A 27357-nucleotide genomic window follows, 5' to 3' on the forward strand; every position below is an offset into this window, starting at 1 on the left:
AGAAGTCTGTGGGGGTGGAGACTGATAAGAAGAATTACCATAGGTCCTTGTAAAGTTGTTGTTCTGCTGTTGCTTCTGTTAATCCAGCTTAGGAGTATAGCCTGAAGAGTTCCCACTGTAAGGTCTGTTGCTCTGCTGATTTCCAAACTTCTGACCCTGATACCCAGCTCCATACACATAGTTGACATCTTCTTCTGTAGTCTCTGGTTGTGGCTCAAAAATCTCAACATTTTAAGCAAAATGGACAGACTTCTTTCCCACAAGAAGATTGTGAACTGAATCTAGCTTAGCATTAACTGAAGCTAGCTGATTTGAATCATGGCCTTCATGTGCCATTTTCCGCTCTAGGTCTGCATTCTTGGTACTGTTGCTTGATGCTAGCCTCTCTATCAACTTTTCAGCCTCATCTGGGTACCTTGTCTTGATGTTCCCATCACTAGCAGCATCCAAAGCCATCTGATACCTCCAATCAATCCCGCTGAAGAAAATACTAATCAGCTGCACCTCTGAGAACCCATGATGCAGACAATCTCCCTGGTATGCTTTGAACCTTACCCAAGCAGCTTTGTAAGATTCAGCAGATCATTGTCTAAAGATGGAGAGCTTAATCCTCAGCTCATCAGACATTGCATCATCGTAGAAATAGTTCAAGAACGCCACCTTTATGTCATGTCAGGTTGTCAGAGATCCCGGTTTGAGTTGCCTTAGCCAATGAGAAGCTTCTCCAGCAAGAGAGTAGGGGAAAAGCTTGCAGTAGAGATAGTCCTCTGTGATTCCATTAGCCTTGATGCTTGTAACTATATCCTCGAAGTGCTCAATGTGGTCTAGAGGCTTCTCATGTGGCAAATTCTGGAATGGTCTTTGGCCAACAAGAGCGAAGTAGGCAAGTTTCAACTCAAAATCATTCCTTGGGAATGAAGGAGGGACAATTGCGGAACGATTCTCATAGAATAAGTCTGGCCTATTGAAGTCCGCAAGAGTCTTGACAAGCTCTCCATTGTTATCCCGTCTAGGCTGAAGGTTATGCTGGTTGTTACCATCCAAATCCACACCATTCGCACCGTTTCTGGCATTGCATCGATCGACACCAAGGTTGCGTCAGTTGATGCCTTCTTGGTTGCGTCGATCGATGCCATCGTTGCGTCGTTCGACGCCACGTGCATCATCCTCAACCACGACGAGTTCTTCCTGAATAACTCATCCTTCAGCATCAAGTTTCTGGCCTTGCTCGTTGTACACATTGCCCTCTTGATCCCTCAAAACTCCAGCCTCATCAGGTCTCAATATGAGTGTTTTGACCATCTTCGCTGACTTGGCTGCTTTTTTGTTATCACGCTCTAGTTGTCCTAACTCTTGGTTTGTAAGCTTAACAACTGGACCAGTAGGATTTTTCCTGATGCTAGGCTTAGGCATGTACTTGAAACACACAAGAGAAAAGAAACAAAAGCGTGTGAGTAAAATAAGAAAAGAAAAATTTAGACAAAATCAAAGACTTTAATCTAATGGTGAATCAAAAGAGTCCCCTGAGTTACTCTCTCAAATTAAGAGATCAATTGTAGTACTTAGGGATCATATCCACAAAGACTCTAGATAACACGATAGATTTAATAATCTTTTAATTATGCTAAATCAAAATATTAATTTAAAAACAATGCAGAAACAGAATTAAAAAGTGTTGTAAATTCATGAATTAAAAACGCTAGGCCTAGGGAAATTCTCAGAAATTTATGAAATATTAAATCAATCAATAAATTAGGATTCACGCAATTAAGATCAGATCTAGAACTCTAAACTCTTTTGTAAAATAAATCAGTTTTTAGTGCAAATATTATCTAAATTTAAAACCAGAAAATCTAAATCTCTTTGCAAAATTCTAGGTAATTAATCAGCTTTAAAAACAAGTTTAGATTGTTCACAAAATTATTAAATCAAATCTCTTTGCAGGAAATAATTTTGTTCATCAAAAGGTTTTATCAGGAAAATCAATTATATTCTCATATCAATTTATTTTCCTAGGTATTAATTATAGGTGATCAATCAAAAATTAATATGAAGAACAACCTAAGATGAAGATCTAGAAAGATTAAGAATCCTAAAAATAACATATCTAATAAATCATAAAAAACCCTATGAAAAACCATGAACCTAACAAGAGATCTACTCAGACATAATTGCAAGAACATAAATCATGAATAAAATAGATAGCATTAAGAGATTAAAAGAAGTAGAAAAAGAGTTCTGAATCTTCTCTGGAAGGAGTCTTGATTCTTCTCTCCAAAAACTCTCTAAATCTCTCAGGGATTTCTCTCTCAAAAGGTTGCAGGAAAAATAAAGCTTAGGTCTAAACAATGACCATAAAAATCCTATATATATTCCTAAAAACGTCCAGGGACTAATGATGCCAATATGAAAAACTTTGGGGCAACTTTGTAAATTTTCAAAACTTGTGAGAAAACTTCTGATTCTTCTGTTGGATGATGCATCGATCGACACCATCACTTGCATCGATCGTTGCAAGTCTCTGAACTTGTCTCCCAACTTCACAGCTTAGCCTCAATGCTTGATTAAGCTCCAAATCTTCCTATTTAGCTCCATTAAGCTCTCATCCATGCTAATTCCTATAAAGACTCAAAAGACTCTAAAAATACCAAAAAGACTCTATAAATAACACTTATATCATGGCTAAAAACACCTAAAAAACATGATATATCAAATTGATTGAAATTAAAATGTAAAATATCACTTAAAATAAAACAATTTTTGGGGCTAAAACATCAATTATTATCATCACTTCACTGACTAGGATGATAAATTAAATTTCAAAAAAAAAATAATACTATTGAAAACATCAATTATTATTATTATTTTTTATGTTTGGATTAATTAGAAAGTGAATTGTTCTTTTTGCACTCCGACTAAAATGCCAATTTTGGCATTTGGTTTCTGGTCAACAACAAGTCAATTTAGCAATCAGCTGGGAATTTAATTGAAACCCTTAAAACCCTAATTGAACAGGTTTTATTTTTTCCGATAATCGGACAACGATGGAAGGTTTAGAGAAGTTTTACAACAAGATGGTGAAAGATGCAAAATCGGCAGCTTCTTCTTCTTCGTCTTCTCTATCTGATAATGCGGAAACTCCAATGCAAGACAAACGAGGCTCTGACAACAACTTGACTACTACATACGACTCAGGATGTAGATGATAGCCCTGTTCGGGAGGCAGTCGCTGCGACAGCAATCCGCGATCAAAAATTTACTTTCAGATCTCTTTCATCTTTTGTTCATCTCTTTTCCATCCCTCAAAATCTCTGTAACAGCGATTATAATATTAGAAATTTGGAGTCACTCAGCAACACAACCAAACTGTTTAATTTGGAGTAGCGACTATCACTGTTACTGCTTTTTTTATTTTTCAAATCTGTTAACCCAAATCAAATTACTACTCCCAGAAATTTACAGATCTATGCTATTATATTTTTTTCCGCCAATAACGACACAACCCAACTTAAAAAATAAAAAATCAAAACTATATCGTTTAAAACCAGTAGCTACTAAGAGTCGTAGCGACAGCCTCCCGCAGTAAGGTAGGAGGAGGGTCAGCTGACCCCATTAAAAAAAATCTGGTATATTTTTACTTATAAATAACAAAATGACTCTCTCAATTTTTGTATTTTGACCCCATTATATTTAAAACTTTCATCTTAACCCCAACAAATTTTACATTTTGACCCTATTAAAATAAAATTTATATTTTGATCTTTCAAAAAATTTGTATTTTTACCCCAAAAAATAAAATTTTATTTTGACCTTATAAATTTTACATTTTTATCTTATTAGAAGAAAAAAAAAATTCTAACACCTCTCAACTTTTGGTCTCGCTGCTAGCCTCCCGAACAGGGCTGATAATTACGTATCGTGATCAAAATGGATTACAACGAGCATGCAGATGATAATTACAATCAGGAAGCGTATCCGACGCTTTCAGGATTCAGTTTCACGGGAATCCACGGACAAGGAGTGCGAGTGCCGGTCCAGATCCATGGGAGCGAGCAGATTCCGGTGAGGAATGTGACGTTTCGGGATATGTCCGTTGGGTTAACGTACAAGAAGAAGCATATATTTCAATGTTCGTTCGTGAAAGGACGAGTCTATGGTTCTATATCCCCACGACCTTGCGAGAATTTTGATTTGTACGACGAGGAAGGTCGTCTTGTTAAGCCTGCTACTGAGTCTAATGTGACGGACATTGACTACGACATTTGAATGTTTTTTTCAGTTCACTGTCATCTGAGGATCATTTGTGTGTACATAATCGTAAATTTTGGGACACAAAATGAATGTTTTTTTTTTTTTGGGGACAGTTTCTCATTCTGATAAATAATTTGTAGTTTTAGTTAAAAATCATATAGAAATATCTAAAGTGAATGAGTAATATATATTTGTAAATGGTTTTCTATCCCATTATTCTTTTCTTTGACTGAACAACATTGCATTATGGGGATATCTTATGAATAACAAATCAATGAAATATATGTCCTAGTTTGATACGTTTTTTTTTTTTTTTGGTCTTAAATTAAGACCAGACTTGAATAAGAGAGCCCTAGACTTGACCAGACTTGAATAAGAGAGTCCCTAGACTCATAAACAATTTCTGAAGAGAATCTTTGATCACTTCTGAGCTTTGAAAAAACCTGAATCTTCACTTCAACATATGCCATTAAACATAATTCAAACCTGTGTCATTAAACATAATCCAAATCGACCATTAAACACAAACGTAATCTCCTCATCAAACAACTTAACACTTCAACATATTAAGAGAATTCACATTCGAGCACTCAAAGAAGTACCATTCATAATCAGATTTGTCACTCTCAGAGTCCAAAAACTTTTCAACAGCACTCCTTCTTGGCAAGAGGTCTAAACTCTTTGTGCTACTCTTTTCAACGCTCTTTGCTCCTGTACAAATTAAACAGCAAAATTAACACAAAATAAAAATCACTAAACAACTCTTAATTACTCAAAACTGAATCCAAAATCACAAAGATATGGTAACACTAACTAAGTATAAGAAGAGGTTCATCTAAAATTAAGCACTAGTACTACTCGCAGTCGCGGAAACAACAACACCAGAGCCAATTTTGATAGCCCTTTTCTTCAAACCAAGCTTAACCCTTGAAGGGTTTGAATTGTTACTCCTTAATCTCTCAAACCCATGAAACTAAGGGACGAAAAATTCGAGCTTGTTTGGTGATTTTAACAAAGTATCCATCGAATTCCCCCAAAATCGAAATTAAGAAAAACCAAACTTACCCTGTTACCCAGAAGCAGTGAGGAACGAAAGAGACAATTATCTTCGTGATTCGAGCTTTAGGCCTTTAGCTTTAGCCCCGAGCGTGATCGGAGATAGAGACGGTGATTGGAGATAGAGACGGCGAGGTCATCGTTTTTGACAAAGTCAGCTCAAACCATCGACATCGCGTTTTTCAGAAACAACAAAAACTCAGAAAAAAAAAATTTAACGGGCTACCCATTAATTTTTTATCAGACCCGTGAAGCCCGTGAGTTTAAATGGACTTACCCGTTTAAAACCCGTTTATTTGATAGTGTTAATAAACAGGTAAGGACCTAAATTTTTATAATTGTACCCGTTTAGGCCTGCGGGCTCTGAGCCCGTTTTAACATCACTAGTCTTAATGTGAAGATTTCATTCATACTTTAGTTTACATAGGTACCGCTATACAAAACCCATTATCATCAGGAACAAAGACAGTAAGAAAATTACAACCGATAAGAGAAAAAAGAGAAGTAAATAAGGAGAAGAGAAGCTTGCTGACTGGGGTCCGGAAGGGAGAGTAACCGATCCCTGATGGTACGATCGATGGTGAGGTGCAGAGTAGCTGGGATAGAGGTAACGACACTGAACACCCTTCTATTCCGTTCTTTCCAGAGGTGGTAGACTACGGACTGGAGAAGAAGCTTTAGGATCGTTGCCACTTTGGATTGATGGGGAGAGTTCTGATTGATGATCCACGTTGACACAGCAGGGAGGTTGGTTGGCGGGTTTGGAAGGATTATCTCAGCCATGTATCCCCAAACATCAACCGAGTAACTGCGTTCGAAGAAGAGGTGGTGATGGCTCTCGATGCCCGTTGAGCACAGAACACAGGAGGCAGGAATATTCATGCCCCATCTCCTTAGTCTGTCTCTTGTTGGCAGGCGAGAGAGCATAGACAACCAAGTACAGAAAGAAAATCTTGGCACATGTTCTTTGAACCATACTACCGAGGCCCAGGGTATTCTTGGGAATCGACTTCTCAACTGCTCCCATGTGTCATGCGATGGGAAGGAGGAGTGGTAGGTACCTGTAGCCTTACGCCAAAGGAAACGATCGCGGCCATTACTCTCTGTCGGTGCTGTAACATCAGTTAGAGCAACCATGAGAGCTTGGGCATTTTCAGAACTAGCTGCCGGCAGTAACCAATCACCATTTCTCGAAGCTTCGACAACTTTGGCGTCTTTCCGGATTCGCAGTTGCCTCGGACCATTTTCCCCGAGGAATGAAATTAACTGGCGTTTGATACGTAATTTGCTAGCAATAATTTATCAAGAATAGGTAGTACGTAATAATAATCTGCTGTATCTATAATAATTCTTCTATGATGACCAAAGAATAAATTAGAACGAACGGGATTGACTTGCTTTATTGATCGAATTAAAGAATACGAAATTGTAATGAATGGATGAATACAAGACTCAAAACTCATAAATGTTGAGGCTTACAGTTGAGCGGTAGAATGCTTAGAAAAATCAGAATTGTCCATGTTGATGTTTATGTATGTGATTACCGGAAGCACATGTTGCCGTTTTCGACTCCATGCTAAGCTCGCATATCAACGCATAAGTCCATGACACATGCATGGTATCAGCATATTCGATGAAACGGACTCATGATCATCCTTTACAAGAGCGGATTCATCACACCTTACTGCCTTAGACTCGGAGACTAGGCCATACCGCTCTTAACTAGGTTTTGATCGCCAAACTTGATCGGATCCAAAACCAATAGCGCGAATTGGGTTTTAGTAGACCGAACCGAACTCAAAATTTGACCCAGCCAACAAATAATATAAATTTCCTGAAATATCTAATATATATACTATAAAATATAAATTCAATCTCACGAGAAGCATGTTCCACTAATAAAGTGAATTAACACAGTTTCAAAGATTTATATTTGTAAATTATGCAGAACACCGACGACTCCAATAATGGTCGCGACCCATCACCATGTGGCGCTTCATCAACTGTATTCTTCTGACTCTATTATAAAATATCATGATATTTATAGTATTTGATAAGTCTAACAACGCATGCGTTATGCGTACCTTTACAAGTAAAATATAAAGAAATGCAGAACAATTGTTTGATCATTATTTCTAGAAATTTCATGTGCAATTTAGCAAAAAAAAAAAAAAAAAAAATTCATGTGCATATTATATATTTTCAAAACTTGTATTTGTATCATTGCTAGTTACACAAACACAAGTATTTGGTAAAGAAATTAAAACTATACGACGTGGCTACGTATGAATCTATACTTTGCAAAGTCAACCATGTAAGTTTCGAAAGCATTACCTTACTCTATAAAAAAAATAAAACGCTAAACGAAAAGATACGCAAGCACTTGTACAAAAAGTATATTTACATGTTACATTTTTTTTTTTTACTTTTTTTTTCTAAAAAAAGACGTTCGTCCTAACCGCCGCTAAACTTATACCTTGATCTGACTTCTCCGGCCACCAGTGCTTTTCGCCGAAGCCGTGAGAGGGTCGTCCTTTGTCTCTTTCCTTTAGTTCTAGTTAATCACGAGCCTCTCCCAGCCTTTCTCCGGCGGATAGCTTTGAAGGTTTCAGAACGGCTTCAAGTTTGCATCCTCTCCGATTTCGGCGAGATCTTCCCTGAGCGTCGTCTCTTTTTGGCTCGCGATGTGTTTGATGACGACAGACTGGTCGTTGGTTTCTACTGCGGCCGAGATGTTTTTTGCTTCCTCTCCGGTAACATCTGGCCTTTGTATTCTCCTGTCTTGATAGTGCTGTTTTAGGTCTCTTTGTTTAGAAAGTGTTGAGGTTACCTATAGCTACATTCTCATTAAGTCAAGCTCGTTTGGTATATCCCCAGTTTGCTTGGTGACGACTTTAGTGTTATCCTTGTTGAGTCAGTTCTTAGTCTTTATTCTCGGTTGTTGATATGTTTGGGGGTTTGAATTTGGAATTTTGCTTTACCTCTTCTTAGAGTCCTCTTGCTGGTTTGAGATTAGTCTTTGCTCTAGGTTTGTTCTTGGTGTGAGCCATTTGGATGATATTTTGTTGTTGAGTCACCTACTAGCCTTTCTTCGAGTTTCCTTTTGGATGTCTTAGAGTTAGGTTTTAGTCGAAGCAGTGGAATCGTTCTCTATTTCTTCTCTTGCGAGGACGTCGTCAGTATTAAGTCTGTAGGTGGCTGAAGCTGGTTCGACGAGTGTCCGCGTATAAGAATAGCTGATCTTGCGTGGCTTGTCTCCTGTCGGTTTTAAGGGTTTGGCCTTCTCCCTAGTGTTTTTAGTTCTCTCTAATCGGTTGGTGAGGTATGCTGGAAGTTGTATTTGTGTCTTTGGTCGTGTTGGGTTCCTGCTTTCCTCTCTGTCGATTTGCTCTCTGGTTGTCCACGGTGTGTGGTATTCCGGTTTTCCAGTACTTTCGACATTTACAAGGTTCTTAGGGAAGTTTGGTGGGAATCTCTCATGCATATGTTCAAATATAGAACTTAGTTCCTTTTCTTCTCCATATATTATCATTGTTTGTAATCTTGGTTCCCTTTACTTTAGAGCTGTGTTTCCCTCTTGTGGGCTAATAACTTTGAGAACATTTTTGTAGTTCGTCGGCATATGTTTCCGTTGTTTGGGTTTTGTTTTCTATCTGTTATAATCTACCTTGGTTTGTGAAACCAAACTTATCAATAAAAATTCAGATGTTAAAAAAAAAAATGTTACATTTTTATAATTCTGGTTTATCGTTTAACGAGGACTAGAAGACTATACTAGACTAGAAAATCAATTATGAGCCGTAAAAATAAAGGTAAACACAAATTGTGCATGAATATATATATATATAGCTAGGGATATAAAAATATAAATATTTGTTTGGACACGTTACTCAACTTGCATCGCGGATCTGTATTCCTTCCCCAACCACAACCACTACACGCATTTCCCACGAGTTTAAACGATCTTTTCCGTTTAATCTAATCCTATCTACTTGCGCAGGTTCCATAGCCCACACATTTCATATCTTATAGTATGTTCTAAACAATAAACTCAAACCAAGTTGAGTTTTTTTTAATTATTAGTGAAGAAATATTTTGAATATTATATCTAATCTTCTTCTAATTAATAAATGTTTGTATCGATTATGTAAAAGAAAGACTCGTTGTATTGGACGACTTTTTCTTACTCTTAATATATAGACATTATAATTATACCATATTGTATGCAATATTCTGTGGCGTAGTCTGCAAACTTCATCCAATGGTCCGAATTGTGTCGAGATTATAATATTTTGGACGTAATTTGTTTACTGATTTAATGTAGTACGAAGGAAATTGTGTTGAACAATCCAAGTTTAAATATTATAACTGTGTTAAGACCTTCTCAGCTAACTTTGGTAGTATGATGAGAAGATGATCAATATCGAAAACATACAATTATATATCAATGAAGAAAGGGGCAACACACACCAATGATGATATCTCAATAACACAAATTTAATTTGTTCTATACAAAGAGATAGGAGCTCTCTAGAGCACCATTTTATCCATTTATGTGAAAGAAATGACATGGTAGTGGTACTAATTCCCAACAGAACCAGAAGGATTATTTGTATTTGTAGTTATATAGTATAAAGAATCTTCACGCGTAGAAAACCGAACCAACCATATTTGGACACGTGCTATACAAAATAGATGCAGACAACGTGGGACACTTGCCTTCTTGTAGTTTCCTACTCCTTTGTTTTTTTAATTTATTTATATATTATTATTTCTTTGCTTTTCCTTTTTTAAGAAACAAAATATTTATTATTATAATTTTAAAAGAAAGGGGAAAAAAACGCATAACAACAAAAACGTGGGTCGACGGAACATGTGGGTAGTGGAGTTGTCTTCTCTCGGGGACCACTCCCCCACAGTTTTTAAATTAACGCCGTGAGGTTTTTTTTTCTCCGTTTACGTTTCTCAGTTTATACAATTGTACCCTCCTCTCTCTTGCTTAACTTAATCGACAACATATGGATTAATATAATAATAACGAATAGCTAGGGGGATTTTAGGTTCCAGTTTTCTTTTTAGACGACAGTTTTGATTAATAAGGTCTTACATGCAAACATCAATTTCGTTTATCATATATATGGTTCATGGCATTTGTTATCAATTGTGACGGTCGACATGTGTGTTGACTTTTATCTTGTGCTTTCATTTAATTCCAAATCGACAACTACTAAGCTATGCTTTTTTAAAATTTTTTATTTATTTATTTCTTATTTATGCAATAGAGTTTTCAATAGACAAACTTAATCTGTAATCTCTGCATGAATCACGCGTTTTATAAGCTTTCTAAAATAATATCTTTTCAAGTTAATTATTATATCTATTATAAAACTATATTATTCTGCAATTACAAATGCTAATTATGTTGAGCCTTGACTGTTGACTGCTTATAACGCGTTTTGCTTGGTTTTTAAATATTTTTAGCCTATTTTTTTTTTAATAATGTGCTTTCTCTTGTTTTATGAAAGTAAAAGTTAATTGTTTTGGTTGATTTCTTGTTTTGTTTTTCTCTTGTTAATATATATCAGGTACTAGAAATTATTATCACCAAAACCATGACGAAATCGAGGATTATTTATGCTAAAATCTAACAATCTTCTTCTTACATGCATCTTGAGTTTTTAGTAGTTTGACTTCGTCCTACCAACAAACAAACAACCCAACCCAACCCAATGGATTAAATTAAAAGTAGATTCGTGTGTGTTGCGTAGGGATATTATCGTCAATTTAAAAAAAGAAACGGAAAGCGTTTGAACGTGGAGAACAGTGAACCAAGACACATTTGCCGATTTCAATTAAAGAAACCAAAAAATAAAACACGTGTTTTTTATAACGCACTCTAAAAGTAATAAGTATTAATTTTTATAATATATATATGCTTTGTTATATTTGGGAGGTAAGAAGCAAACTCTGTACCCAACCAAACCAAACTCCAATACCAAAAGAAAGTTTTAAAGGAGACGCCTCTCATTTCTCCCTCGTGACACAAACGCAATTTGCAGAGAGCAACCAAAAACAAGAAAGAAGAACAAAGATACCATCAGTTTTGGATTCGAAGAAGAAGAAGAAGAATTTGGATTCCCCTGGATTCGATTTTTAGCTATTACAGAAACTCTTGTTTGTTAAGAAAAAAGATGTCTGAGTTCGTCGCTAGTCGGAGATTTACTGGGAAGCCTAGCTTCTCTCTGACTTGTAGTCGTTTGAGTCAGTATCTTAAAGAGAACGGTAGCTTTGGAGATCTGACCTTAGGCATGGCATGCAAGCCTGACGTCAATGGTAAGCAAACCTTCTCCTTTCTTCTAGATCCGTACGTGTTTTCTCTTATTCTGAATTCTTGAAAAAAAATTTACAAGAAAAATTAAATTCGAATTAGAAGAAATTTTAGGACAGAGGATCTTATTACTTTTGGATCATTGCATTTGCAGGAACTTTAGGCAACTCACGTCAGCCGACAGCAACTATGAGTTTATTCCCTTGTGAAGCATCAAACATGGATTCCATGGCGGCGGCTGCAGCTCAAGATGTTAAACCTAAGAATTTGTTTCCTAGGCAATCAAGTTTCTCTTCCTCATCTTCCTCTGTTCCCAAGGAGGATGTCTTGAAAATGACACAGACTACCAGATCTGTGAAACAGGAGTCTCAAACTGCTCCATTGACTATATTCTACGCCGGGCAAGTGATTGTATACAATGACTTTTCTGCTGAGAAAGCCAAAGAAGTGATGACCTTGGCCAGCAAAGGAACCGCTAATACCTTCACCGGTTTCACATCTAATCTCAACAACAACAACAACCAAAGTGTAGCCAAGACTACTCCTCAAACAAGCAACGTCGTCGCTACTATCCCAAACCAAGTTCCTCATCCCAAGAAAACCGCAACACAAGAGCCAATCCTGTCCTCCTCAACTCCAATGACATGTGGTAATTTTTTTTAACTCAACCCTCCCTTTTGTTTACATCTCTTTGTAGCTTTGTTAGCCCGTAATCATAATAATAAACAGCTTCTAACAGAGAACTCTCTCTCTCTCTCTTTACAGAGCTTCCTATTGTTAGAAGAGCTTCACTCCATCGGTTCCTAGAGAAGAGAAAGAACAGAGTTACCTCAAAGGCACCATACCAATTATGCGATCCAGCCAAGGCGTCTTCAAAGCCTCAAACCTCAGACAACATGTCTTGGCTTGGTTTGTCAGCTGAAATTTGAACGCTAACCGCTGCACCATCCTTAAACAGTACCGAGAAATTCTTTTGACGTTGCTTTCATTCAATACAAGATATAAAAGCTCCTCCTACCTTCCTTCATACCTTCCTGCTTCAAGCTTGTTATATTTTTACAACTATTCAATGATTAGGAAACTTCATATATTTGTATGTATTGATTAGTTATAAATTCTTGTTAGTATTCTCGTTTTAGTTTGTTGTTTTACTAGGTGTTTGTAACATGTCTTATCTTACCCCCTTTCTCTGGGCTATCTCAAAATTAGTTTCGTATGCGACTGATTGTGTTTTTGTATGAAACAATAATTTTTGTTGACGAACCATACTATCAATATAAAGATCTTATTATACTTCTTTCTAATCTCATATTTATTTAATCGTATCTTTATGGTTTTAATCGATGAATCATCATGGCTAGTATAGTCCTAGAGAGCAGAGATCATTCATATATACACCAAGTCAACTCAACTCTCCATCTTTTTCTCTTCCCAACCGAAGCCTCTTGGTAAATCAAAGTATTTAGTAGACAGGCCAAAACAAGCCTCTCATCTTCCTTTGGGCCCATAGTGAAGTAGTCGAATCCCATACCGTCCCTAAAACTTATTCCAACGGATGATCAGTTTGGTTATCCCATTCATTAGCACCAACACAAGAAAAGAAAAGTTGCATGATAAAATTACACAGTTCGTCACAGTTTCAGATTCTATGTGAAGCATTCAATCACTTTATATTCTAGATTAACTATTAGAGGAATTATATTTTAGCAAAATCTCTCTAAATGATGTATGTGTATATATATGTTTAATAACTTATAACTGCAATGTGTAACACAAACATTGAACGTCATTATAACTTATAAATACAATAAAACACAGAAAAAATTTAGACTAACAAAGATGATAGTAAGTACTCAACCACAAACCAACAAAGCCATCTCAAGAAACGTAGTTACCCGTTCCTCGAACTGAATCGACGGGAAGAAGAATTTGCTTGCATCCAAAAGCACTTTGAGAAACAAGTAAAACACCTATAACTATAAGGCAGGTGTCTGTGCTTCAACACATGTTGGGATACAAACAATGTCCCATATCTGAAGATTAGAAAATAAGTTTCTAATATATAAGCCAAGACCAACACCAATTAGTATGAGGCCTTTTGGAAAGGAGCCCAATAAGAAATCCGTGCGGGCTTTGCCACCTGGGCCCAAAGCGGACAATATCATACTAACTGGGGAGTTCGCTTGGGCTTGAAAAGCTCAACAATTGGTATCAGAGCCTAGGTCGAAAAGTGGACCTAGGAGAATGGGTATACTTCAGGAATGAAGGGGTACCGGAGCCTAGGTACTTGGGTTTTGCTGAAGGGGAGACCAAAGTATTGTGGTACATAGTTTGAGGGGAGGTTTGTTGGGGTACAAACAATGTCCCACATCTGAAGATTAGAAAAGGGAAAATCACGTTTTAAACCTTCAAAGTGTCACTGGGTAGCACTTAAACCTCGAGAAAATTTCACTAACACTATAAACATTTAAAATGATTTTACTAACACTTTAAACCTTTAAAAGGATTTTACTAACACTTTAAACCTTAAAACTAACTTTCATTTTTGTACCGCCATAAAAAATAATAGAATAATAATATCCGTCAATGCGAAATAGTTAAACTATGTTGGTTTAGTTCAAAATTTTAATTAGCTTTAGTTTTTATAAAAAGATAAAAAATAAATTTGTGTTTATCTTCGTTATAGACAAAACTTTTACGACATTACTCTTCACATTATTAATCCTTTTAATAAATGCATCTCCATTAGATTCTGATTCAAATCGATTGACTTCTCACTGGAAACCAATGAATCTTCTAAATATATTGCCGTCTTCAATTTTACATTTGTCAAATGTTTTAACCTTATCTCTGATTCTTCATTTTTTCTTGCTTTGATGTATTTTTAATTTTTTTTATCAATCTTCATAAATAATTAAATTAAATTAAATTAATTAAACAAGTATTTAAATCAAACCAACATAATTTAACTATTTCACATTGACGGATATTACTGTTCCGTCATCTTTCATAGCGGTACAAACAAAAAAGTTAGTTTTAAGTGTTAGTGAAATCTTTTTAAAGGTTTATAGTGTTAGTGAAATTCTTTCGAGGTTTAAAGTGCTACCCAGTGACACTCTGAAGGTTTAAAACGTAATTTTCTAATATATAAGCCAAGACCAATTCCATTTAGTGTGAGACCTTTTGGGAAGGAGCCCAATAAAAAATCCGTGCGAGTTTTGCCACCTGGGACCAAAACGAACAATATCATACTAACTGGAGAGTTCGCTTGGGCTTGAAAAGCTCAACAACACCATCCAAATGAACCCTAAGCACCTATAGACCTTGGAAAGGAAACAGGTTCAAAGGCTAAAATTAGTTTATCGGGCTTTTCACTAGTTATGGACTTAAATATAAGAACTAGTATTGTCTGTTTCATTAAACTAATTGTTATTAAAAAAAGTAGCACTGGTTTTAATTGTTAATTATTATTGTCTGTTTCGTCGACAGTAATAATAAATCTCTTTTTTCTATTTGTGAAAAACTCAAATTTCCATACAACACAAAAGAAAAAAAAAATGAGTGGATTATATATATATCGGTGAAATCATCTGACCAATCACATCTTGTCTAGATGATTAAATTACGAATAGCCCGGCGACGTACGGAGAGCTCAGAACCTCAACCCTTGTCAACGACTTATGTTCTTCATACTCTAAACTATCATCCATTATCTTCACCGACCTACACTCTTTACTACAAAATCCTTCGTCTCCTCTGTTACATTCATTCATATAGATGATCAGTGAAAATAACAACAAAAAATAGTAAATTTTCAGAGACCTCATTGATCCAGTTCATATATATTTTTTTTCTATAAATAGATCGAGTTGTAATATATATAAATCTTTTGTCATAATTCTAAAAAACAAGGGACATCAATTAATTATATTTAGAGGAGCTTACTTGTACATGTAAATGTCTTGGCCATGAAGTTTCTTCTTGCACAAGCAACATGTAGTCAGAAAACCTGGAGAACCTCTGATTACGTTCCTCTTCTTCGCCGGAGATTCCTCGGAGATTTGCATAGATTCTTCTTTCCACGTCCGACCACGGCTCTTACCGAACTCAAATTCGCGGTCGTTGTAATAGACTTTGGTGAGGCCATCACGAGTCGTGACGCAAGTGTATTCCTCAGAGGGATCGATCTCCGCCGCGAATTGGAGTCTTCTTGAACACCGAACCGGGTCGGAACCATTCGAACCGGTTCCAGAATAGCAAACCGGATAGATCCCGTTTCCGGAGTTCTCAAGCGCAGCGACTATACCCAAACCAATTCCACCGTCAACGTACCTCTTCGGACTTGTTCGATTAGCCGCCGTGGAATATTCCGGCGAAAAGATGGAGTTATTAACTGCAGGAACCACCATGTGGGATAGTTTCCAGGTCATTGGAATATTGCTTAATAACATAATCAAGAACTGAAGAGAACCGTCGAAAGATATATATATTTGACGATGAGAAAGAGAGCCATGGAAATGGAATAAGCAAATTCTTATAGGAAAGAAATATACATATATATATATATATATATGTCTGTGAATTATATGGGGAGAGAGATAATAACAAGAGAAAGAAAGAAGAAATGGAGAAGCTAGCTAACGTAGCTCCATCGGATATCCGCATTTCTTTACGGGTCGGATATTCGCATTTTTTTTTCTTCTGATTTGCTCTGTTACGTTATCTCCCTTTATTACAACTCTTTTCTTTTTTAATATCCAGATTCCAGATCCTATTTTTTAATTATTTGCAGATTTTATTAATATTTTTTTTTGGTCACTGATAAATATAATAATAAAACAGTCAGTAAATTTGAGACAAATTACGTAACTAGATTCTTTAATATTCTTCTAATTCTTTTTTGGATAAACTTTTTAAGTTTTACAAATAATAAAGTACTGTACTATTTATTTATTAATTTTTGTGTTTTTATCCTACTTTTTTTTTTATAAAGTACTGTATTCATTTTGGTTTAGATACTTTGGTTGTATGAAGAAAAACAAAAAAAAAAGTGGAATTAAACTGCATAATATTTTTCTTCTACGACTCTTCCCCATATTATTTTTGTTCTGCTGATATTGGACTTTAATATGATTTATTAATGGGCCTGAAATAATATTATTGGGCTGAATCGTGTAAAATACAAGCAAGATTGGTTTATCCAAATATATACTACTATATACGTATTTTTATTATTATTATTAATTAGGTTTGGCAGGCCTTTGTTTAATCTGATAATTCTAACACGTGGGGAAAAAAATTAAAAATGAATCCCTAAACCCCAAAAATCCAAAAACATTTGGGGAAAAAAAATTAAATTAAGGAACAAAAGAATTTTTAAAAAAACCACAAATCAAAATCTCAGATTGTGTAGTGTGATGATGATATGGAATCATGAGAAATTCAAAAATTCCAAAGGATCATGGAGGCATCGTAAGCCTCTTCTCCGTGATAATAGTAATCGTGTTGTTGTGTCGGTGAAAGCTGTTCCCTGAAACGATCACCGGAGTATTCGTCGGAGTAATCATCGAACCCAGGGAACAACCCGAACTCCGATGCGAAATTACCAGAACCAACCGTCGGGAGCATGCTCAAGAACTCCGAATCAATAATGTCCATCGATTTTATAGTAGACTCTTGAAGTTGCCGTGTCTCGTATCCTGCTCGAACGCTCGAGTCCTCCTCCTCCGAGTTAGCGAACCTCGCAGCCGCTTCTCGTATCTCCGACCGCGATAGGTTTCGTCCGCCGGAGATCACGGGAGGGTTATCGGGGAAATTGAACTTTGCATTGTTGCCTCGGAGGCAGTAAAGAGCCGCGTCGAAGGCTCGCGCCGCCTTCTCGGGAGTGTCGTAAGAGCCAAGCCAGATACGTTCTCTGCTGTTGGGAAGTCTGATCTCTGAAACCCATTTGCCCCATTTCCTCTTCCTCACTCCTTTGTACTTTGACTGCATCGAAGAAGAAGAAGACGATCCCTCCATCAATCCGGTTCGGTAACGGTACGATTTCTCTATTTCCGGTTTAGCTCTGTTTCTTTCAGTATTCAAGTTAACTTAGCTCTGTTTCTTCAGTGTCAGTGGTGTTGATTTTGAATTGGATTGATAGATTTTGGCGGCTTTAGAAATGTATTTATACGAGTGAATAAAGAGTGAAGAAAGAGTGAGTTTTTGACTTTTTATGGCGCGTAAAGAAACCAAAAGAAAAAGAAAGTCAAAAACTCAAAAGGTCAATGGGAGCGCGTATGTACTTTCTAAAGTGGGGGGGGGAGGATCAAATAAAACGCCGCAAAGTGTCAGGTGCGAATGGACACGTGGCGGATATCTCAAGAAGGGCTTAGTCTTATTGTGTGTGTGTGGTCAGTAGTAGTCACGCGGGGTTACTCTCGGAGACTGTTTGTGTTTGGTTTTCTTCTACTTGTCCTTGTCCTTGTTTTTCACGTGATTCAACTTTATTATCTCCTCTTTCGTTGTCAACGTTGACTATTCTCGGGCCTCTAAGTCTAGAAGAGTATTGAAGAGAAGAAGAAGAAGAAGAAAGGAACAAAGACTAATGATTAGTGAAGATGATTGTTTTTAGTTATATTACAATATTACTACATTCACATTACATTGTTTTTTAGTTGACTTGTTCTCTTTTGCTTTTTTTTCAAGCATATATATAAATATGGAAACAAGAAAGTACAACAACATCTCAAGTTAGAAAGAAAAATCAAATCACTGTCCTATAGAAATGTATATATACCTTGCAGTATCTTTCGTCTTCTTCTTCTTCTTCTTCTTCTTCTCGGTTTGTTGTTTGCAGTACACATTTAAAAAAAGCTGTACTTTGCGATGGCGTCTCGATGTAAGTTGATTTGGTCTATGTGCATCTTTTTTTTTTCTATCTGTTGAATGAAGCTGCGGCAGAAGTGTCTTCATAATGTACTTTCCAAGCATTTCCGCTGTCTGTTTCACTGCAGGCTTGGTTTGTGGCCGGGATAGCTGCAAGATCTCCGTCTAAGCTCATTTGCTGCACTTCTGCTGATGATAGTATCTTTATGTTTTGCACGCAGTTCACAAACTCCCTGAGCAAAACAAACAGACAAGCATTATCAGAATTGTGGATTCTTGTTTTATTCTGAGATTTCTTTTTTTCTTTTTTTTCTAAGAGCTGTTGTCGAATCTTTGATTGATATAGAAGGTTTTTAAGGTGTGGAACTTACTCCCAAGGATCATCACCAGCGAGTAATATATCGTTTTCATGATCAGTGTAGACGAGTTTCCAATCAGAGGTTAGCGGATCTTCGAGCTGTCCTTCGATGCCAAACATTCTTGCTAAGTCATGCCTAAGTTCATCATAGCCGCTATAACGGGTAACATCATGAAAGTTGAAGTAATTCGTTATAACCTTTGTTAAATCCACATTATATGTCTTCACATGTAAACTCAATGCAGAATAACTATGTGGAGACAAATTCTTAAAAACATCCTCCATTTGCTCAAAAGAAAAACATCCTCCATTTGTAGTATCATTCCACCTGGAAAATAGATAACATATCATTAGTTTCAAGGACCTTTACATAAGCAAAGAAGACTCTGTAAATCTGTGAGTGATAAGTATTTTAGATGCGAGTCATGGGACCAAATCAGATTTTCGAAGATAAACGGCCGTTCTAAGTGACAAGATTTCTCTACCTACCACAATTCGATCCCAACATACTTCAGCTAGCCGAGTACTACACTTAAACGTGTAAATCAAGGTAAAATAAGATATAGATACTAAATGTGTCAAATTGGTGTGGCTATTAATATAAGCTAAGACCACTTGGTTTTAAAACATTTGGAAGCAAGAAATCACTTCATCATTAGAATCTAAATTAACCGAGATTTCTATACATACCAGAAACTATCAAATAGCAACGAACCATAAATAACATGTATATTCTGCAACATGAAAAATATGGACAAAGAAAGATAAAAATAAGTACCAGGGTTGTCAATCGTTGGAGCTTCCCACTTGCCCTTGTAGTTGGGGTTTCTGATTTTCTAAAGAGTTATATGATAGCCTTAGAGAATAGAAGACACAAAAAGAAAAACCAGTGAATGCAAACACAACAAGAGGTTTAAGAATTTGCATGAGTAGGTTTAAGAAGGTTTCTACCTTCTTCGCATCAGTAGGTCTAAGAAGGTTTCTTCTACCTTCTTCGCATCAGTTAGTTTCTTGCCTTCAGAGTCGTACCCTTCTTGGTCCCAGGCTTTAAAAAACTAATCAATTTGTAGATGGTATAACAAGTATAATCAACCAATTTGATCTGAGACTCAGGTTGCATGAGCATCGGTGTGGCTGGTTCTAGTTTGCTACATAATTTATCTACAAGTGGTTGGTTCTAAGTTCATAAGTTACTCAATACCTTCTTGGTGTTGGGGTCCTTGATCTTCTTGGGTGGGAGAAGATCCCAGTCAGAGTACAGACTTTCAGTTTGAATCTTGAACATGCTAGCATCTGGGTGGAGGATAAATGTGTATACATGGTTCAGCTGGTCAGTTTCACATGGAACATCCTTCTTGACCTTGATTAGGTGTTTGGCTTCATTGTAGATGTAGCCACTGATTTTTGAAATATTGATGTTAGTTGAAAATGTTGAGATGATTAGGTTTTAAGCCTGTATGGGGTTTCTCCACCAAAACCACTAAGAAGCTTCATGTAGTTGTGCTGGACTGAGAAATGGAAGAATAAAGTTTTGTCCTTGTCACCACCACCTTGGGGGAACTCAGCTGAAATGGCGTAGAATCTGTAGCTCTCACTGGCTTAGATACATGCAAGACAATGGTAATTGCAAGCAATGCATTAACAAAACAAGGAATAGGTCAGGAAACAAAAAAATTTCCTACCGTGTGTTTCTACTCCCCAGCAGTGGTATCATCCTTCTTCCTCTCAGAATTAACCCACCCATCTTTAGAAATGGAGACAACAAAGCAAGAAAAACATCAGAAAAGAAAAATCACAAGACATATCCAACACAAGTTCAGACCAAATATTCTTTTAGTATTTCAAATAAGACTAACAAACTTATGAGCATATATGCTACATTGAACAAAATCACCATTGTTAAGCCTATGCAGAAAAAGTAACAATGCTTGCACCAGAATCAAGTTTACCTACAACAGCTGTTATACCAGGCTCCTATTAGCCCCGTCCACAGTGGTGTGAGGACTCTCATGAGTTCTTCGTGTTGGTTTCCGGACCCCAGAATCAGAAGCTTCGAATCACCATGGCAATCACGATGGTCGTGACTCAAATCGCAACGGTGGCGCTCGGGATATCTCTCATCAGAATCTTCTCTCTATGATTCTTCATGTCCGAAGCTATGTTGCAGTGGCTCGATGAAAGGTAGAGATCAGGAAGCTTCAAATCACCATGACGATCACTGGTGCATGATTAGGACACTGAGGAGGCATATTATAATTATGGAAATTACCTTTAACAAAATTAATATTATCTTCTTAACCAAATAATACTATTTAGGTAAAAGAAAATTAAAAATATATTTTAAATCATGAAATCGATAATTTTATCTATCTATTGCATAATTAAGTTCAATGAATATTTATAATTACAGCTTTTATAAATTATTACATCATTAATTTTTTAAACAATATAATATTTTTGGATAAAATAATTACAAAATAAAAAAATTATTAACACACAAAATCAATGATTTAGCAACATGCCTCGTCAGTGTCTAAATCATGCATCGTGAACGTCTACATCATGCCATCATGCCTCGTTAGCATTTTTACAGTTGACTAATGTTTAAATTAGTCGATGTGGATTTTGACACTACTAATAAGAGTTTAGGTTGTTTATTTGAACTTTGTTAATGGTTCAAGTTAAAAAAATACACTATTTTATTGTATAAGTAGAAAAATATACTTTCTAAATGGTTTTGAATGAAATATACCCTTTTCCCAGCTCTTCGATCATAAGTATACGGAAACAAGAAAGTACAACAATATCTAAAGTTAGAATGAAAAATCAAATCACTGTCCTGTCCTAGAAAAATGTATATATACCTTGCAGTATCTTTCGTCTTCTTCTTCTCCTTCTCAGTTTGTTGTTTACAGTACACATTTAAAAAAACAAAGAGCTGTACTTTGCGATGGCCTGGAATGATCTCGATGTAAGTTGATTTGGTCTATGTGCATCTTTGTTTTTCTATCTGTTGAATGGCCTGAGTCTAGAAGAAGAGTATACATTGAAGAGAAGGAGAAGAAGAAGAAAGGAAACAAAGATTAATCATTAGTGAAGATGATTGTTTTTAGTTACATTACAATATTACATTCACATTACATTGTTTTTTAGTTGACTTGTTCTCTTTTTTTCTTTTTTTTTGTCAAGCATACATATATAATAAATATGGAAACAAGAAAGTACAACAACATCTCAAGTTAGAAAGAAAAATCAAATCACTGTCCTATAAAAATGTATATATACCTTGCAGTATCTTTCATCTTCTTCTTCTTCTTAGTTTGTTGTTTGCACTTTGCAGTACACATAAAAAAAGTTGTACTTTGCGACGGCCTGGAATGATCTCGATGTAAGTTGATTTGGTCTATTTGCATCTTATCTTTTTTTCTATCTGTTGAATGAAGCTGCAGCAGAAGTGTCTTCATAATGTACTTTCCAAGCATTTCCGCTGTCTGTTTCACTGCAGGCTTGGTTTGTGGCCGGGATAGCTGCAAGATCTCCGTCTAAGCTCATTTGCTGCACTTCTGCTGATGATAGTATCTTTATGTTTTGCACGCAGTTCACAAACTCCCTGAGAAAACAAACAGACAAGCATCATCAGAATTGTGGATTCTTGTTTTATTCTGAGATTTCTTTTTCTTTAAGAGCTGTTGTTGAATCTTTGATTGATGTAGAGAGATTTTTAAGGTCTGGAACTTACTCCCAAGGATCATCACCAACGAGTAATATATCGTTTTCATGATCAGTGTAGACGAGTTTCCAGTCAGAGGTTAGCGGATCTTCGAGCTGTCCTTCGATGCCAAACATTCTTGCTAAGTCATGCCTAAGTTCATCATAGCCGCTATAACGGGTAACATCTATTGATCTTCCTACTGACCCTCGTTTTTGAACCTTCAAGTATTAAGATTAACAAATTTCAGCATTTTAACATTCAAAGCTTAAGAGGCAAAAGATTATAGCTTTGGAAAGGGAGACAAAGATCTCTAACCTTTGTATATGTTCGCATTCGTTGAGTCTGATTGGGCCAGAGTCCACCACCATTCATGATGCCTGAATCATTGATGCCACCGACCTCATTTGAACATCCTGACTTAAAGGGGATGCTGGGAATACCAAATGACTGAGAACTGATTGCAGCACTGGATAGCTCTGTCTCAATGTCTCTTGGTGCGTTGCCATAGTTGGGAACCAAGTTTTGAAAGTCCTTTTGAGAATACAGAGCATCAGGAGTTACGGCTTCGAGATTACTAGCAAAAGCTAAATTGTTTCTTGGATGATGAGATTGGCAATCTCCATCGAAACCAAATGATGGTAGTGGGAAAGTCTGTTGCTGCTGTGCAGAGCCAACAACATCAGGACAATACGTTGTTCCCGCTGTGGATACATCGATTTGATCTGTTACTGCGCCTTTAAATTTGAACTGTTCACCAGCACTCTTCAAATTCACTAGGCCTTGATTGATCCGGCTGTCGTTTTTTGCATAAAGCTCTTGAACCGGATTGCTCGCACGCTCAAAGACAGAATCAGATGCAGATACAGATACACCTTGTCCTTGTTGTTGATTTCTGCTGAGGAAATTCGTTGGTGAAACATTATCATGCCCGGTGTTATTGGCGGAAGGTGAGGTTGAACAAGAAGGAGCTTCTCCATCTGTGTGACCAGAATGTGATCTTCCGGGGACTACAAGAGGTTTGTTATTCATTTGTCCCTGTTGCTGATGGTTCACCTGAATCTGTGGAGGCTGCATGAAAGTTGAAGCTGAGAAGCTGTTATTACCATGCGCCAAGGGCTGCTGATTCTGAGATGACAGAAGTTGTTGCAATTGATGGCTTTGTGTCTGCTGCAACGCCGATAACTGCGGCTGTAAGGATGAACTTACTGGAGGAATTGACTGCTGCTGTTGCTGCTGCTGCTGTAGCTTCTGGAGTAGCTGCAACTGAAGCTGTTGTGAAGGACTTGGTTTTGGCGATTGTTGTTGCATTTGGAGCTGATGTGGATTTTGGGACAGAGATTGTTGTAGTGAATGCAGAGAGGACTGTTCTTGCTGGTTTCTTAATAATTGGCTACTGTTATGCAATTCCAGTTGTTGCTGAAACTGCAATTCTTGTGCAAATGATGTCAAGCCTTTATTCCCCGCTGAGTTTATGTTCTGGTGTGTCATTTTAGCACCATTAGGGAGCATTGACTGTTGCTGAAGCTGCGACTGAGAGAATCCAGTAGATTGGTGTGGATTTTGACTAGAGACTTGGTTAGCAACAGCATTCACACCATTGTTAATGGAACCTGTGTTATAAATCCCTTGTTGCTGCAGCTGTTGGTGTGACATCTGTAGTTGTTGCAGCTGCTGTTGTTGCTGTTGAGATTTCGCTATGGCTGGTTGTGTTTGCATCTGTTGGCTGATATGGTTAGCCGTATTTGGTTTGTTGAATTGGGAATTTGCGGAAGAGAGGTTTGGGGATTGGAAGTTCAACAGCTTGGAAGGGTCGTTGGAAGCAAAATTGTTTGGTAGGTTATAAGATGAGAGCGCGGCGGGGAGCTGAGGAGTAGCAGAACCTGACAACGGATTGTTTTGCTGCATACTCATCCATTGAACCAGACTTAAGCCAGGGAACATCGAACTCTGTGCGTCTTTCATCCCAAATTCTTCTCCCATCCAAGGCATTGCTCTTTTGAAAGCGTTTTCCATGTCCAACTCATCATCTGCAACAGACTTCCACGGTTAGTCTCCGGAAACTAGACAAAGATCTATGGAAAAAGAAGAAGATGGAAAGGAATAAACTCACCTGGCATTCCCGGTTGCCTCGGGTACTTAGGTCTAAAGAATGGAGGAGGGCATATGTAAAAAGGAGTTATAACAGGTTCGATTTCCCATATGGATACTCGGCTTGGCCTATCTCCAGCTGTTGATTCATCCCATCCTACCTGTTTAAACCATGAAGAAGGATTCAGGAAAATATTCAGAAGAAATGAGCATCATTAAGAGTTTAGCATAACTCTAATATACATTACCTGAAGATTACGCCATTGTGAGCCTTTCCATCTTACAGGGTCAAGATCACTGATACCAGTGACCGTACCCATATATCTGCGAACTCCACAATCTTCAGTCTCAAACATCATCCGGAATCGCATCCCCAGAGATACTTGCGCGTACAAAGCTTTGTTGTATTTGGCTAAAGGAACTACAAACTCTGAAGGACTTGCCCTTGGATTGAAGAAGATGGTGAAAGGGCTACTGTTGGCATTAGCATGAGCTGCAGCTGCAAGAATCCCAATGTGCATACTGTCACTGGATATGACCGATGAGGAAAGGGTCGGAGTTTGCCTATTTGCACGTCGTATACCCAACATCAGCTGTGATTTCTCATCTCTGCAAAATAGTATTTAAACCCAAAAGCCCTTATGAGAAGAGGAAAGTCCAAAGTCCATTTCTGCTTAGTGTTTTGATCTAAGTATGACTCATACCTTACAAACAAAACTGAATCACCCGCAAATAGTCTCTTTGTGCTAACAAAAACGCTCCAACCTGTGGTAAGCAAGTGTCTTTTTGGTTGGCCTGAAAACAGATCACAGCAAAGAAAACAAATCAGGTTGAAGTTTTTAATATTTTCGATTAATAAACCAATCTTGAGATGATTCAAAACCTCGATAGATATGTCTGAAAGTCCATGTAGTATCATGTAAATCTTTGGCTACAATCTCTTGTGCAGGCGGTTGCATCGAGAAATCCTATATCCAAGCATCCTCAGAACTTTTAGGAAACGGATTCAAAAGAGGAATTACAAAACAGTTTTGAGAGTAGCTTTGATCAAGAGACATACAAGAGGAGGGAATATTTTCTCAGCTGCACGACGCGGTACAGAGAATCCACCGTGAGTGCTTGTGTCACTCGCTGTAAGAGTCTTGCAGAAAAACTCAGTAGGTTGTCTGTTTAGTTTCAGACCCATATCAGAAGCTAGCAACGCTTCTCTGTCATACTGTACACATTTGATAATAGAGCAAGATCAGCACAAAAAGTTGTCAACTTTGAACCAAGACACCACCTCAAGCTAAACTCATGAAGATTGAAGATTCAGACCTTATTCACCGGTTGAAGAGTCATCTGTGCATAGACTTCATCGGTTTCGGTATCAGCCTGATTTAGATTTCACAGGTTATGATTAGTTCTCTTTCGTCTTCTCTCTCTGATATTGATTCACAAGTTGGAGGCTAAAAAAAAGAGGCTTACATGTAATGTAACACTGTGAAGCAAGCAAATCAGCTTAGAAGGAAGATTTGGGTAATTTGGTATAAAATCTGTTTGCTTCTGCATCGATGCTGCAACCTGAAAAGGGGGTTCATAGAACATAACTACTCAGACTGCAATCAAAAGGTTTCCAATTCTCTAATAAGCTGTTTGGAACATACTTGCTCGCTATGTCCTTGAGGGAAGTAAACTACGAGACTTCCGACAGGAGGTAATGAAACCAAAGGCCCTGCACAAGCGTGCCATAGTTGAGAATTGATTGGCTTCTTCTCTCCTGTTCATCACAACAACAACAACAACACACACAAAAAAAAAACATATTCAAATCTTTGCATATTTTGCTCATGAAAAGTTATGGCATTAATGATGTTTCAACCACTTCCATTAAATACAGTGATAGAAAAGCAGAACTAGATTTGTGGCTTTTCTGCTGACTCCAAGTTTTGAAGAAATAGAATAAATCAAAACTCTAAAAAAAAAAAAAAAAAAAAAAAAAAAAAAAATAGTGAAATGCAGAAACTGTAATTGAACTCCAAACCCAGAAAAAGGTTGAGAAAGAAATTGAATTCAAGAATTGTTGTACCTTCGTTGGAATTGGGAAGAAACCCATTTGATGGAGCCTTCATGGTTTATTAGAAACAAAAAAACAAAAAAAAAAAAACTTTGGAAACAGAGTTCTTCTTCTTCAGCCAAAATAAACAACGAATCTGTTGTTATTAGCTCTCTGCTACTCTAAAAGGGGAAGAAGAAAAAAGAGAGAAGAGAGAGCATGAGAAACTAAAACAATGATTTTGAATACAAAAATCGTTCCAGTAAGAAAGATTAAAAAAAAAAAAAAAGGATTCTTTTTTTTTTTAGCTCATAACAAATATTTTGAAGCTTCAGAGCAAAAAATTTAAGCTCTTAAAAAAAAAAAGCTTTAAAACTTTAATTTCGTGTTTCTGCAGATTCTCAAGTGTTTCTTTTTTAAATAATTTTGGGGTTTTATTATTATTAAAGGATTGGGATCGGAATCGGATACATGCGAGAGAAGATGAAATATTTTCTTATGCCCTCTGACGTGGCACCCCCCACTTGATGTCTTCTTCTTGTCCGTCCCCACCCCTTTTTTATTACTCTTCTCTTTTTTTCTTTTTTTTTTTTTTTTATGTCTTTATTGTTGTAATTTGATGTTGTTGGAAAATAAAAATAGTCCATGGTTTTAAAAAAAAA

The 27357-nt window shown here is 36.9% G+C and overlaps 7 protein-coding genes across 7 annotated transcripts; 2 read left to right on the forward strand and 5 right to left on the reverse strand.

Annotated features, from left to right (window-relative positions):
- Positions 1 to 3927: 3927 nt before the first annotated feature.
- Positions 3928 to 4266, forward strand: LOC104743396 (putative polygalacturonase). Its single transcript, XM_010464484.1, has one exon. It carries the CDS (start codon positions 3928 to 3930, stop codon positions 4264 to 4266), a length of 339 nt encoding a protein of 112 aa, XP_010462786.1.
- A 1425-nt stretch (positions 4267 to 5691) lies between these two features.
- LOC147927954 (uncharacterized) lies at positions 5692 to 6603 on the reverse strand (the record flags this gene model as incomplete). The annotated part of the gene is made up of 1 exon (XM_087485953.1): positions 5692 to 6603. A coding segment is annotated over one exon (819 nt), but the record flags the coding sequence as incomplete, so codon positions are not given.
- Positions 6604 to 11187: 4584 nt separating this feature from the next.
- On the forward strand, positions 11188 to 12931 carry LOC104740615 (protein TIFY 10A). Its single transcript, XM_010461276.3, has 3 exons — positions 11188 to 11640; positions 11790 to 12284; positions 12401 to 12931. The coding sequence occupies exons 1-3, from the start codon at positions 11499 to 11501 to the stop codon at positions 12562 to 12564; spliced, it is 801 nt and encodes a 266-aa protein (XP_010459578.1). The 5' UTR covers positions 11188 to 11498; the 3' UTR covers positions 12565 to 12931.
- A 2136-nt stretch (positions 12932 to 15067) lies between these two features.
- On the reverse strand, positions 15068 to 16353 carry LOC104740616 (FCS-Like Zinc finger 12-like). The gene is made up of 2 exons (XM_010461277.3): positions 15581 to 16353; positions 15068 to 15391 (listed from the first exon to the last, which is right to left on the reverse strand). The coding sequence occupies exons 1-2, from the start codon at positions 16084 to 16086 to the stop codon at positions 15253 to 15255; spliced, it is 645 nt and encodes a 214-aa protein (XP_010459579.1). The 5' UTR covers positions 16087 to 16353; the 3' UTR covers positions 15068 to 15252.
- Positions 16354 to 16752: 399 nt separating this feature from the next.
- LOC104740617 (ethylene-responsive transcription factor ERF017-like) lies at positions 16753 to 17783 on the reverse strand. Its single transcript, XM_010461278.3, has one exon. The coding sequence runs from the start codon at positions 17651 to 17653 to the stop codon at positions 17078 to 17080; it is 576 nt and encodes a 191-aa protein (XP_010459580.1). The 5' UTR covers positions 17654 to 17783; the 3' UTR covers positions 16753 to 17077.
- Positions 17784 to 18514: 731 nt separating this feature from the next.
- On the reverse strand, positions 18515 to 20604 carry LOC147927955 (uncharacterized). Its single transcript, XM_087485954.1, has 7 exons — positions 20543 to 20604; positions 20062 to 20257; positions 19812 to 19915; positions 19639 to 19696; positions 19551 to 19594; positions 18874 to 19188; positions 18515 to 18735 (listed from the first exon to the last, which is right to left on the reverse strand). The coding sequence occupies exons 1-7, from the start codon at positions 20602 to 20604 to the stop codon at positions 18552 to 18554; spliced, it is 963 nt and encodes a 320-aa protein (XP_087342080.1). The 3' UTR covers positions 18515 to 18551.
- A 1325-nt stretch (positions 20605 to 21929) lies between these two features.
- LOC104743399 (auxin response factor 19) lies at positions 21930 to 27227 on the reverse strand. The gene is made up of 12 exons (XM_087485824.1): positions 26729 to 27227; positions 26307 to 26419; positions 26128 to 26223; positions 25978 to 26034; positions 25721 to 25876; positions 25544 to 25628; positions 25365 to 25455; positions 24909 to 25269; positions 24683 to 24821; positions 22888 to 24599; positions 22600 to 22790; positions 21930 to 22470 (listed from the first exon to the last, which is right to left on the reverse strand). Exons 1-12 carry the CDS (start codon positions 26769 to 26771, stop codon positions 22287 to 22289), a joined length of 3228 nt encoding a protein of 1075 aa, XP_087341950.1. The 5' UTR covers positions 26772 to 27227; the 3' UTR covers positions 21930 to 22286.
- Positions 27228 to 27357: the final 130 nt, after the last annotated feature.

The sequence above is a fragment of the Camelina sativa genome, chromosome 14, assembly GCF_030686135.1.
Source record: "Camelina sativa cultivar CO46 ecotype springtype chromosome 14, ASM3068613v1".
NCBI classification, from domain to species: Eukaryota; Viridiplantae; Streptophyta; class Magnoliopsida; order Brassicales; family Brassicaceae; genus Camelina; species Camelina sativa.

Bases quoted from the DNA above. Each gene is read 5' to 3' on its own strand.
- LOC104743396 (XM_010464484.1), top strand. From the start codon at position 3,928: ATGGATTACAACGAGCATGCAGATGATAATTACAATCAGGAAGCGTAT.
- LOC104740615 (XM_010461276.3), top strand. From the start codon at position 11,499: ATGTCTGAGTTCGTCGCTAGTCGGAGATTTACTGGGAAGCCTAGCTTC. The intron at 11,641-11,789 runs GTAAGCAAACCT...TTGCATTTGCAG, and splicing joins ATGCAAGCCTGACGTCAATG to GAACTTTAGGCAACTCACGT. The intron at 12,285-12,400 runs GTAATTTTTTTT...CTCTCTTTACAG, and splicing joins CTCAACTCCAATGACATGTG to AGCTTCCTATTGTTAGAAGA.
- LOC104740616 (XM_010461277.3), bottom strand. From the start codon at position 16,086: ATGTTATTAAGCAATATTCCAATGACCTGGAAACTATCCCACATGGTG. The intron at 15,392-15,580 runs GTAAGCTCCTCT...TGAATGTAACAG, and splicing joins CAAGACATTTACATGTACAA to AGGAGACGAAGGATTTTGTA.
- LOC104740617 (XM_010461278.3), bottom strand. From the start codon at position 17,653: ATGGAGGGATCGTCTTCTTCTTCTTCGATGCAGTCAAAGTACAAAGGA.
- LOC147927955 (XM_087485954.1), bottom strand. From the start codon at position 20,604: ATGGGTGGGTTAATTCTGAGAGGAAGAAGGATGATACCACTGCTGGGG. The intron at 19,916-20,061 runs GTATTGAGTAAC...CAAATTGATTAG, and splicing joins AGGACCCCAACACCAAGAAG to TTTTTTAAAGCCTGGGACCA. The intron at 19,697-19,811 runs GTAGAAACCTTC...ATAACTCTTTAG, and splicing joins GACCTACTGATGCGAAGAAG to AAAATCAGAAACCCCAACTA.
- LOC104743399 (XM_087485824.1), bottom strand. From the start codon at position 26,771: ATGAAGGCTCCATCAAATGGGTTTCTTCCCAATTCCAACGAAG. The intron at 26,420-26,728 runs GTACAACAATTC...TGTGATGAACAG, and splicing joins TCTTCCCAATTCCAACGAAG to GAGAGAAGAAGCCAATCAAT. The intron at 22,791-22,887 runs GTTAGAGATCTT...TAATACTTGAAG, and splicing joins GAATGCGAACATATACAAAG to GTTCAAAAACGAGGGTCAGT.